This window comes from Heteronotia binoei, chromosome 2 (assembly GCF_032191835.1).
Source record: "Heteronotia binoei isolate CCM8104 ecotype False Entrance Well chromosome 2, APGP_CSIRO_Hbin_v1, whole genome shotgun sequence".
NCBI lineage: Eukaryota > Metazoa > Chordata > Lepidosauria > Squamata > Gekkonidae > Heteronotia > Heteronotia binoei.
In genome coordinates this window covers 72,468,276-72,481,702 of record NC_083224.1, presented here as the reverse complement: position 1 = coordinate 72,481,702, position 13,427 = coordinate 72,468,276, and the positions used below count along the sequence as shown (strand labels likewise).

Sequence of the window (13,427 nt, the reverse complement as noted above, 5' to 3'; positions counted from 1 at the left end):
CGGTTATTCCAGAATTCTCCTATGGTTGGTTGAAGGCCTGCTGGAAGAGGATGGTCTTACAGGCCTTGTGGAACTAGGTGAGGTTGTGCAAGGCCCTAACCTCTTCCGGCAGTTGATTCCACCAGGATGGGGCTGCCACTGAAAAGGCCCGATCCCTGGTGGTCACTAATCTCGCCTCCCTCAGCCTGGGGATCACTAGATGTTAGGATCCAGATCTTAGTACCTGCTGGGAAACGTGCGGGGACAGATGGTCACTCAGGTAAATGGGTCCTCGGCCATACAGGGCTTTAAAAGTAATAACTAGCACCTTGTAACGAATCCGGTACGCTATTGGTAGCCAGTGCAGTTCCTGCAGTGCTGGCTGTATGTGCTTCCACTTGGGCAGCCCCAATAGCAGCCTAGCAGCCGCATTCTGCACTAGCTAGAGTTTCCGGGTTCACAACAAAGGCAGCCCCAAGTAGAGGGCATTACAGTAGTCCAATCTCGAGGTGACCGTTGCATGGATCACAGTTGCCATGTCGCGACGGTCGAGGAAGGGAACCAACTGTTTCGCCTGCCTCAGATGAAAAAAGGCAGATTTCACAGTTGCTGCTATTTGGGCCTCCACTGACAGGGAGGTTTCCAACAGCACCCCCAAGCTTCTGACCTTGGGCGCTGTTGACAGTGGCGCCCCATCAAAGGCTGGTAGGGGGATTTCCCTGCCTAGGCCGCCACGACTCAGGCAAAGGACCTCTGTCTTTGTTGGATTCAGCTTCAGTCAACTCAGGTTAAGCCGGCCAGCCACAGCTTTCAATGCCTGATCTAGGTTTTCTGGGACAGCGCCAGGTCAGCCGTCCATCAGTAGATAGAGCGGTGTGTCATTGATGTACTGATGGCAACCCAGCCCATACGTCTGGGCAAGAGGTTGCATGTAAATGTTAAACAGTGTTGAGGATAGAACCGCCCCCTGAGGCACACCACAATTAAGTGGGTGTCTCTGCGATGACTCTCCCCCAATTGACACCCTTTGTCCCCAACCACATAGGAAAGAGGAAAGCCACTGAAGGCTAGTTCCTGAATCCCTGTGTCGGTGAGGCGGTGGACTAGCAACTGATGGTCGACCATATTGAATGCAGCCAATAGGTCTAACAACATCAGTACCGCTGAGCCACCTCGATCCAGATGCTGCTGGAGGTCATCCACTAGGGCGACTAGAACTGTCTCTGTCCCATGACCAGGCCAGAAGTCGGACTGGTGGGAATCTAGGACGGAAGCATCCTCCAGAAAACTCTGTAACTGTAATGCTACTGCCTTCTCAATTTTCCCCAAAAAGGGTAAATTTGAGACCAGTCGATGGTGTGCCAATTCGGCTGGGTCTAAGTTAGGCTTTTTTAAGAGGGGCCGGACCACTGCCTCTTTAAGAGACGTTGGAAAAAGGAAGTCGGTGAGATTTTAAAAGGGTAACAATTTAAATTAGCTTTATTACACCTCCAACAAAGGCAAAATAGGCAGAGTCATTTTAGGATGAAAAGATTTTGTAGTTGGAAATCAGCCACTCAGTTCAATGACTCAGTGGTCTTCAACCCAACTTGGAACCCTCAGTGGGGTTGCAGAACCTCACCTGATACAGAGATGGAATTTTTGCTGCTTTTTGGAAAGATCTGCCACCAGTGTGCAGGCCTGGAGATCAAGGTGCCCCCCCAGAGGACCAGTTGGCTAGTGATATGAAATCATATAGGTAGGCTCAGAGACACCTCCCCCCTCACAATACCTCTGTTTGCTTTCTTTGCTTTCCCCAGGCCCAGGCTTGTCCTGTTCCCATGCCTCCATGTGTGCATGCTTTCCATGGGGAGCCCCTTTCCTTTCAGAAAGATCTTAACATTAGTTCTTCCTGTACTGACACACTGATGTCATGTGATTTCTTTAATATGTTGGCAGCTCAGTGGGTCCAGTGTTGCCACCTGGACATCAAAGGTGGGTCCCAGATTGGAAAGTTGAGGCTTGGAGTATGTTAGATTGAACAAGGCTGGTAAAAGAAGACGCTGGTTTTCTTTGATTTTAAAGTGGCCATCATTAGCTATACATATGGCAAAATAACTGTTGAGATTTCTAGAAATGCTCAGCATGCTATATAGTAAAGAAGTGAAAAATTGAATTCTCCATCCTTTTATTTGTATAAAATGTATTTTGAGACCTTTAAAAGGAAAGCTAAACACAGCCTGCAGATGTTGTTACCTATGAATGTGAACTTTAGTTTTATGCTCAATTTTTACATAAATAGTTTAAAAAATGTTTTGGTTTGTTTCCCCAAAGCCATTTCTGCACTTCAAGACCAGGAGGCATGATTCCATGATGAAGGATAATAAATTCAAGAAATGTGTGTATGTTTAAGATTTGTGTGCACGTTTACATGTTTACAGTTCTAAAGCTTGACCTCCCAAACTACTACAATTAGCCTGACAAAAACTTTTGAAGTTTCCCAGGTATTTAGAAATCACTAGAGCCTCTTGGAAAAGATTTGCTTCCCTGAAAACACTATAAAAGAAGGTCGCAATTATTTCTTCATCTTAAAAAACTGAGTAGGCAGAACTACCAAAAGATCAGTTTCTTTCACAGAGTGAATTTAACAATTGGAGGAGGAGGAGGAGGAGATTGGATTTATATCCTGCCTTTCACTTGGAGTCTCCGAGGAGTTTACAATCCCCTTTCCCTTCCATCCCCACGACAAACACCCTATGAAGTAGGTGGGGCTGAGAGAGCTCTTGATAGAACAGCTCTGAGAGAACTTATGATTGACTCAAAGTCACACCAGCAGGTGCAGGTGGTGGAGTGGGGGAATAAAATCCGATTCTCTCAGATTAGAGTCCATGCTGTTAACCACTACACCAAACTGATTCAGTAGTCCAGTGCTGTAGTCCAGAGTGTGCTGAAATGAGCAAGACTTGCCAAAGAAGACTTGCTACTTCTCTATTCCTCTGTAACTTTCAAACTAATACTGAAAAGTATCAAAGTCTTCTGCAAGGTTCCAGCTCAAGGGACACTGAAAGATGAGCCCTGAGGTATCACTGGGGAGGGTTCCCCAAATAATCACAGCTGTTCTTCTGCATAGCTTGTTTTCTTTATTGCTATAAATTTGATAGCACTCTGGGGTTTGCAATGGAAGCCAAGTAGAAGCAATAAGCTTGAGCAATAACTAGCATCTGGAGCAGCTAGTTGTCAGAGAGAGAAGAAAGGAACAACCTTTTTGCAGGATTTGAATGTTCTTTGCATTCTTCAAACTATAGCAAAACACTATTTATTCAGAGTCCTGCCCCTCGATTATTCAAAGAAAACAATAACTTGACACAAAGTTATTTATCCCAGATTGAATTAAATAGTTACTGAAAAGCATCAACATATGATCTGTCTTCACACGGTCAAAAAGAAGCTCTGTATTATGATCTGTCTGCACAAGGACAAATGGAAAAACTTTAATCTTTGTGGAGTGAAACCATGGGCCTCAAGCCTATCAAAGGAAGTTTGTGTATTTAATGTCCTCTACACAGGGCTTTTTTTGTAGGAAAAAGTCCAGCAGTCCTAATTTGCATATTAGGCCACACCCACTGACATCACCATTGTTTCACACAGGATTTTTTTTGTAGAGAAAGCCAAGCAGGAACTCATTTGCATATTAGGCTACACCCCCTGATGCCAAGCTAGCCAGAACTGCGTTCCTGGGCGTTCATGCTCAAAAAAAGCCCTGCCTCTACATAATCAATTGTGAGCTCACATTTTTTCATATTCCCTGACAGAACATACCATAACAGGCTTCATTGGCTTTTTTGGTAAAAATCTCCTTATTTAAATAAAAATAACAACAGCAAACATTGATGAAAAACAATTGAACTGTTTTTGAAACATAATATGGATTACCATCTATTATTCTCCTAAGTGCAAGTGCCCTCATAGTTTGGCACAGTGGAGAGCTTCTTAGCTATACTGACATACATTACAGGGTTGTTACAAGAACTGGTGAGAAAATATGAGTAAAACCATAATGCTAAGAACTGTTTGGAGATAGTTTCAGAGAATGGTATTGGACTACATTAGAACAGCTAAATTCGAGTTGCACCTTAGAGATGAACAAGATTTTTGAGGTATGAGCTCCCTCTGTTAGATACACTATCAGTGTTAATGAAGATGGTCACTCTGTTAACTATCAATAGTGCTTGCTTGCCATATTAGCATTTTTAAAATAAATAGTACTACTAACGCATGTCATACTTCCAATCAGTTGCTAGTCCCTCTTTCTTATCTTCTTCCTGCTGCAGTTCCTTCCTTTTAAGCCTGTAAGAAAAGTCCTTCCCAGCACTGTTTTGAGGAGAGCGTACTTCCCACCATAACAGATGCATACACTTGTAGCCAGATCTTCAGATGTTTCCACAAGGGAGCCACAGAAGCAGCCATTGGTTCGTTTATTTATGACTTTGCTTTGTTTATAACTTTGCCTTTTCTCTCTTGCTACTTGAACTGTGCTGTGGAAGCAGCAGCAAGTGAGGTAGAAGCAGGCAAAGATGGTGCCTTCATTCCCTGTCCCCATGCTGCTTAGTTCTGTGCCTGATTCCCACTCCCTGCCCCTCTGTTGTGTTAGCACAGAGGTACTGATGTGCCAGCAATCATGTTGGGCCCACTTGTGGCCCAGCTGTGGTAAACTGAAGTCTGCAAAGGGGGGGTGTGCAGGATACAAAGCTGAATGTTGTCATTTTTAAGGCTGAACTCAGCTCTGTTCACCTTCCCAGACGCACAAGAGATTTTTCTTTCTTTTGTCTCAATGTTAAAAGGCCCAGGAACCCAACCAGTTGTGTTTAGGAAGAACATGATGACATGTAGAAGTTTCCCCAAATTGTGGGAGCACATTGCATTTCATGTGGGGATGAATCCTTGTGAGGGACCAAGGCCATGAAGGGCCTGTATGGAAGCAGCTTTTATTTGCCAGCTGGTTTTTTAAAAGCAAGTTAAAGGAGCTGCAAAAAATGCTTTTTTCTAATTCAGACTAGCCTGTAAGATAGACCCTCACCTTGCTATGGCAGATATGACTGCTTAGTTCCATGCCACAATAACATCAAAACTAGACTACTGTAATGCACTGTACATTGGTCTCCCCTCAAAATCAACCTGGAAACGCCAATTGGTGCAGAATGCTGCAACTTGACTATTATTGTGAGTGAGATGGAATATGCATATTAATCCTGTTCTGCAGACTCTCAGTTGGCTGTCCATTAGTTATAAGGCTTAGTCAAGGTACTGGTTGTCACATACAAAGTCCTTCCTGGCCTTGTTCCCTCCTATCTGAGGGATTGCCTCTCCCCTGAATTCTGCCAATGACAGTTTTACTCATATGAGCAAGCCTTCTGCAGATGCCAACCTGTAAATGGGCAAAATAATGGCTTTTTTTTTAGCAGGACACATAGGAACACAGTTCCAGCTGGCTTGGCATTGGGGTGTGTGGCCTAATATGCAACTAAGTTCCTGCTGGACTTTTTATACAAAAAAAGCCCTGGGCAAAATCAACAACTTCTCTGTTTTGGCCCCCAACTTAATGAATGGTCTATCTGATGCATTTAGGAAGGATGACTTTCTGCGAACAGTGCAGTATTAAATTATTCAAGAAGAATCTTCTACACAGGTAATAGGGTCGCACTGTAAAAAATGGTTCACAGAGTTACTTGGGTAAATATTAAGGACTGTGATTAATACTACTCTGTATAGCTTGCTGTAAGTAGGATTCTACTATGTGATTTTTGCATTGTTTAATGTGTCATGTTAATATTTATGTTTTGCTTCAGTTCTGTTTTTTTTTTAAGTTTTCTGTTTGGTTATAGGCTTCTACAGTCCTAATCTTATGTTATTGTTTACTGAATGACCCATCCTGTTCAGGGTTCCAGAGGAGATTCGGGAAGTTACAGGCCAGTCAGTCTGACTTCAATACTGGGGAAATTGGTAGAAACCATTATCAAAGACAGAATGAGTAGGCACATTGGTAAACACAAGTTATTGAGGAAGACTCAGCATGGGTTCTGTAAGGGAAGATCTTGTCTCCCTAACCTGTTAGAGTTCTTTGAGGGGGTGAACAAACATGTGGACAAAGGGGACCCAATAGATGTTGTTTACCTTGACTTCCAGAAAGCTTTTGATAAAGTTCCTCATCAAAGGCTCTTTAGTAAGCTCAAGAGTCATGGAGTAAAAGGACAAGCCCCCTTGTGGATCAAAAACTGGCTAATTAATAGGAAGCAGAGAGTGAGTATAAATGGGCAATTTTTGCAGTGTAGGATGGTAAGCAGTGGGGTGCCGCAGGGCTCAGTACTGGGTCCCATGATCTTTGACTTGTTCATTAATGTTTTGGAACTGGGAGTAAGCAGTGAATTGGGTAAGTTTGCAGATGACACTAAATTGTTCAGGTTGGTGAGAACCAGAGAGGATTGTGAGGCACTCCAAAGGGATCTGTTGAGGCTGAGTGAGTGGGTGTCAACATGGCAAATGAGGTTCAATGTGGCCAAGTGCAAAGTAATGCACATTGGGACCAAAAATCCCAGTTATAAATACAATTTGATGGGGTGTGAACTGGCAGAGACTGACCATGAGAGAGATCTTGGGGTCGTGGTAGATAACTCACTGAAAATGTCGAGACAGTGTGCGATTGCAATAAAAAAAGGCCAACGCCATGCTGGGAATTATTAGGAGGGGAATTGAAAACAAATCAGCCAGTATCATAATGCACCTGTATAAATCGATGGTGCAGTCTCATTTGGAATACTGTGTACAATTCTGGTCACCGCACCTCAAAAAGGATATTATAGCATTGGAAAAAGTGCAGAAAAGGGCAACTAGAATGATTAAAAGGTTGGAACACTTTCCCTATGAAGAAGGGTTAAAATACTTGGGACTCTAGCTTGGAGAAATGTTGACTGTGGAGTGACATGAGAGAGGTTTACAAAATTATGCGTGGGACAGAGAAGGTAGAGAAAGAAGTACTTTTCTCCCTCAAGTCTTGGGCTGGCTAAACACCATCACATTGATACAATACAGTACTGACAGTAATGAGGCTCAGATCCAGACTTTCATGGGTTAGATGAAATGGGAAACTAATGGAAACTAAGAGGCCAGAATTTAAACTGAATCAACATGGTTTCCCTACTACTATTTACATAATATTCTGCCAGCAGTTTTAATGTGCACCACCTTTGGGGACTCAGAGCTACATTACTCATGACCCCTCTAGCTTTGCTCTTCTCCTTCCCCATGGGAAAAGGGTGGGGCTGCCTTTTCAATGGAAATATCTGATCAAATCCTATTCCTTCCCCCTCCCAGGCTGTTTTCCCTTTTCTACATGGCCCCAGACAGGATATGGGTGTGGGGTCTGCAGTCACAGAAGAAGCAAAGAAATGGGCAAAGAGAATATGGGTGGAGGGAAACAGGATATAAGAATCATGCTAGGTTAAACCATGAGATCACCCTGTTAGGCAGCAAACACCCTCACCTAATCAACACTAAGCCTTGCTCAAACACAATTGATAAAGCTTCCCCCCACTTTAAAAAGTTTGGCCCAAAGACTGATATCACACTGGCTTATTTTTCAGCCAATGAATAACATATCATATGAACATCTGGAGTTTGTAATATCTACAACCTTTGGAATCAGAAATAATTTGGGAATAGTTGGTTGAATAATGTTAGAATATCAATGTTTACAATAGGAATACACCTCAGTTCCAGCAATGTGTCTATTATTTTTATTAACTATGTAATCCATGATGATTAACAATGTTATTAATGTTTTGTTCTAGTATACATTTTGATAGAATGGAATGCATTCAAAGTCCAGTATATGTAGATCTTGGGCAGAACCCAAATATCTCTCTTGAGCAGCTGTGCTAGATAATGGGAAACTTTAGATAAAGCAGTGCTAGATAAAGGGAAATTGTTGAAACTGTCCCCCTTACAGAGGTTGAAGTGCCTTCTGAAACAGCAAAGGAGGTCAGGATTCAAGTCTTCAAGTATATTTACATTTTAAATGGCAAAATTAAATTTAGTATCCCACTTGTGTAACTTGTACAAAATTTCATGTTCAGATTATGTGGACATTATGCTAATTATACCACCTCTCCCTCATAGTAGTCCTATGAGGCACTATTTGTTGAATGATAGCAATGCAGTCCTAAGCAGACTTGCACCTTTCTAAGCCTATTGAAGTCAACAGTGTATAGTGGTGTATGATGTATAGAAGTGTATAACTCTTTTAAGGATTGAAATAGAAGGCACCATCAGAAATATATAATGACCTGAAGATGAGTGCGCGCGCACACACACACACACACACACACACACTAGGGATGGGCACGAACCAAATGACAAACCAGGCTGGTTCATGGTTCAGTTACAAACCATGCCTCCCATGAACTGTCCCTGAACTTTAAATCCCTTCTCTAGGGTTGTGCCACAGCTGCAGCCTGATCTTTCCATTGTATTCTATGGGCCCATAGGATACAATGGACAGCTCTTCAGCTAGAGAAGGGAGGGGGTAGCATTTAAATGCTTCTCCCTCCCTCTTCCAGCCATAACAAACCACAAATCTTGTGCTAACAAACCGTGGTTTGTTAGCACAAGACCTTTGAGTATTGTAATTTATATCTGTGGGTTGTTGACCACCAACCTAATCTATTGTTATCAATTTTGCAATATAGCCAAGCTTTACGATATAATACTCTTGATGGCTGTTATGTAGTGGGTTTCTTGTTTCTTACTGTTGGGGACATACTATTGACTGTCTGACCAAAACTTTGATAATGATCTTGAAATAGGAAAGAAATAAGAGAGGTAACTAAAGGAGAAAGTTGTATAATAATAGTTCACTTTAGCTAGTTCCACATTGACTAATTAAATGTTTGTTTAGGTCATGGGAAGGAGACAAAATTCCTAGATACCATAAAGGAGTGTGCCTTCAATCAGTTGGTCATGGAGCCTGCCAAAAGCTGGGTGACCCTGAACTTGGTTCTAAATGGTGCTCAGCGCCTGGTGTGAAATAACAGCTCAATTACCTTGAAGAAAATAGATTTTGTTACATGAGATGGCTCCTTATTGCTTTAGGAAGCCTGAAGCCTGCTCTAGGTTCCTACTACCAACTGATGAGCAGCTAAAAAAATCCATCTTCAGCTGAATCTGTATTTTTCTTCTTCTTAGGGTGAAACCAGACATGAGATCTGTTATCAGATCCTCCATATTTTGTCTATTTATTATTTATATATTCAATTTATGGATCACATGTTTCCTACAATGTAAGGCTCTAGGCAATGTACAAATATTAAAAACAGAATAACAAAAAACCCTGAGAATTGGCTACATTATCTTAGATGGCATCAGCTATTCCTTTGTTACTCCACTGTGCTGCTGTCTTGCAGGCAGGAGAGGGGGGACCAAAGTGAAGATAGAGGGAAGAAAAGAAAAGAGGGGTGGCCCAGCTATGATGGAACTATTGCTGTCCTCAGCCAAAAGTTTGGTGGAGCATCTCTGCCTTACAGGCCCTGCAGAATTGCATTAAGTTCCACAGGGCTCTGGTAGTATTTGGCAGAGAGTTCCACCAAGTTGGAGCAGGGCTGAAAAAGCCCTGGCTCTGATCAGTGACAGCTGAATATCTTTAGGGCCAGAGACCACCAGTAGGTTATTCTCAGCAGAGGGTAGTGCTCTCCCAGGCAAATACCAGACATACATACCATTTTAAAATGCTTATAGAAGATAAGCTGATTGAGATCACCCCCACCACATTATCATTAGCCCCCATTTTTTTTCTTTGAAGACAAATAAGCCTGTGGGTGGGGAGGCTGATTTTGATTGGCATAATCAATTTGATAGAGAATATTATACCGTTTTCCCACTACGTGACCTGGATCCACTTTGGGGCCCCATGCAGCTCATATTAGCATTTTGAATATAGTGAAGGGGTCCAATCAGACAATGGAGTGTCTCACCTAATCTGACTCTATTTGTTACATGTATATCTTGCCTTTCTTCACCATGGAATTCAAGGCGGTGTGCATTATGTTTTCCAGAAGGTTTCTTGTCCAGGTACTGAACAGATGAAGATCTACTGCATTTTAGCTATTAGCTAAGCAAATGGTGTTGGTGAGCTACATGCTAGGGGTATTTATGACTCTTGTGGTATCTTCAATGGTGAATTAATCTTTGCTAGGTGATTAAAGTTTTAAGGTATGTGAGTAATTTGCAGGTATACTCCCATGATAAATTATCCAATTAGAACATGAAACAGACAATTATTTACTCATTTTTTTAATTTCTGTAGTTGGGGGACATTTGGTAGGGTGACTGCATGGTATATTTGTCTACCCCCTTCCCCCAAATGTGGAAATTCAGCCTTACTGAGGAGCAGAATGTAGAAAGTTTATCTATGAAATGCTGTATGCTTGCAGGCTATCACTGCGTTAGCTTTGTGATAGAACTTCTCATGTGCACATTTCTAGGCAATAGGCCAAAGAAGTCAAAGTATTACTAACATATTGGAGAAGAAGGAGCCAAGTCACACAGGTGTAAAACAACCTCATTGAGAACAGTTGCCAGGTATTAATAGGAGCCAAAAAACAGAACCCACTGTGCAGCTTCTTTTGGTATGAAAAGCACTTTTTGGAGTGCCTCTTTAACTGTGGATTCAGTCTTGCTCTAGTTACACATAGCAGTTAGTAGCCCTGGATGCATGTTCCAATCTACATAAAAAAAAAAAGATATTCAGACTTTTCAAAGAGCATCAAGAAGTAGATGGAAATGTGCATCCAGAAATCCAAATTAGTATCTGCATATACACTGGCCTCACAAACATGAAAAGGCTTCCATGTGTGGACTGCCATTACCCTCTCAGTGAACTTGGGTGGATTGAAGCATGAATTTGTAGGTTTCTTTTTAGGTGATTGGAGAGTTGGTTATTTTTCCAATGAAATAGAACATCTCAGAGAGATCTAATTACATTCAATATAGTACTTGCAGATATTGCAGAAATAATAAATCCATAAAATACAGGGAAAATAGAAAATAAAGCTATGAAGTCAGTCAGGAGACTATTTTCACACATGACACTAAAAGCACATGGAAGTCTTTCTTGTACTGCACATGTTATATCTACGTGTAATTGATGCTGGATGACAAGAATATAAAAGATACCTTGTAGATAATTCTGTCTTCACATTTTAACAACAGACTGAAGCACATATGAAAATGTACTTAGATCACATTTCCAGTTATGATCACAGAAGTTTTATTATTGCTGAGTTTTTTTCTTAACAGTTCTAATTAAAAATGCACAAGATATTGTCGGAGCTAAATGTTATTTGAATTAAAGCAAATGTCTGTTTTTGATTGGCCAATACAGCAGCTGTTAAGTATGTATATCTTGTCCAAAACCATCTAACAGATTTTTCAAGGATATTGAGTAGTCACAGTGTCATTTCTTACTTTTCTGCAAATCACTCCACTGTTTGTAAATCAAAGATAGCTCAAGATAACATATTCTATTATTTTACCTATTCCCATTAGAGCCACACAAAGTATGTCTTTATTTTTTCTTCTCAAGACACAAATTATTTTGATTTCTAAGCCTAAATGCATGTTATTTTACAAGAGCCAGTTAACCACATAGGATCAAAAGGATGGCCAAAGATGAAATGAAGGTTGCCCCCCCCCCCCCGCCCAAAAGAACCAATTCATGTTATATGTTTCACTAGGGAAGACATGAGCAGTGGCTATGCATGAGCAGTGGCTATGCAGTGGCTATGCATGCATATGTTTCACTAGGGAAGACAAACGTATCTAAATGAGCAGTGGCTATGCATGTCATGGCAAATGGCAGATTCTCAGCACAGATCCATTCATGTTCCTGAGCATTTGGAGATGCACATCTATTCTTCACAGTTTATGAATACAAGCAGTGAACAGATTCTTGGCCCTAAAGATTAGTGGATGTATAATACAAAAATGAAATGTCTTTAAATAGATAGCTTCAGATCAGCATAAACATGATCATTTTTGGAGTACTAAAAATTGCAGTAGATGTTATAAGGGGGCAACACAACATGGTGAATTGTTTGAAAGGATCTACTATCCAGGACCTAGTGACTAAAAGAAACTAAAGTAGTCTGGCTGCTTTATTACTCACAGACACTTCACAGAACCTTCTGATCTGCTTGAGAAAACATACAAAATACCAATGTACTATCATTATTTTGAGGGGAAGATTATGCATAAATAATAGTTTTGATAAATGATTCTAACTGCTTTTTAAGTCTGACATTGATCTGATAATGGCATTTGTAAATGAATTGCCTATAAAAAAACCACACTGATTTTCCAGTGCTGACAATTTTTTTCTGTGTAGGTTAAGCCCTAGGTTGTAGAGGTTCCTTACAGTTGCAAGGTTACTATTTGTAGAATCTGATAAACTATTTTTTTCAGTCAAATGGTCGGGGATTTCCTGTTATATAGAATTAAAAGGATGTGAGTCCCAGGTACATTGGAAATTGCCAGCCATCCTTGGGAATTTTGATATGGGTCACTGCCAGGTAATGAACAAAAAATATGCATCTGATATACTTCCACATTTCACCTCTGTATATGGGTGGCTGATTCATATTTGGCCTTTGGCGGGGGAGGGCGGGATATAAAAATAAAGTTATTATTATTATTATATTTATAGCAACCTGCAAAATTCCTTTTCTGTATGCCATTAATTCTGGGGCTTCTAGTGGTGTGCGTCTTCTCTTTATTACATGCTATGCATTCATGTTTAAACACAAAGATGTTCTGAGCTCCCAAACAAACAACAATAACAGCATAAACTTTCTCCAATATTCCAAGAATTGTGGCACAGGCAGGAACACCCATTTTTCTCTTTTCTGTCTCTGCATGAAACAACAGTCATCAGTTTTAAGGGGTTTCCCAAGATTTAATACTCACCCAATAGGCTCAAAACACAGAATGCTGTCCAAAAAATCTGCCTCCTTTCCCTTGCTGTTGAACTCCACTGTAACATCATTCCCAGTGGTGGTTTATAAAGCAATTCCTGCCTATGAGTAAAGCCGAATGTTTCTCCAAATTTCTCTTGGGTTTTAGTTTTTCTGCAGTACAGCTGAGGCTCAAGTATTTCTTCTCTTGAAACCCTTTTGATGTCAGTACATTGTGGGGTAGTTGTGCTTGTGGCTCAAGATTCTGAGGTGGAGTTTTTAAGTCTGATCTCATAGCTTTATATAGTTCAGCACAGTCTCTCATCATTACATTGTTAAACTTCCTCCTCTACAATATCAGATCAGCTTAACTCTTTCCTGGATTTTTCTGATTTCTCTCATTATGGACAGGCCATCCCCTAGAACTTGAACTTTGTAGAAAGAAAGAAAGAAAGAAAGAAAGAAAGAAAG

The 13,427-nt window shown here is 41.0% G+C and overlaps 1 protein-coding gene across 1 annotated transcript in view; it reads right to left on the bottom strand.

Annotated features, from left to right (window-relative positions):
• Positions 1–13,223, bottom strand: part of CD34 (CD34 molecule) — a 73,183-nt gene extending 59,960 nt beyond the window's left edge. The window contains exon 1 of the mRNA XM_060231257.1: positions 12,970–13,223. Coding sequence (XP_060087240.1) covers positions 12,970–13,048 — 79 coding nt within the window. The 5' untranslated portion in view covers positions 13,049–13,223. The remainder of the gene's footprint in view (positions 1–12,969) is intronic.
• Between the last annotated feature and the right edge of the window lie 204 nt (positions 13,224–13,427).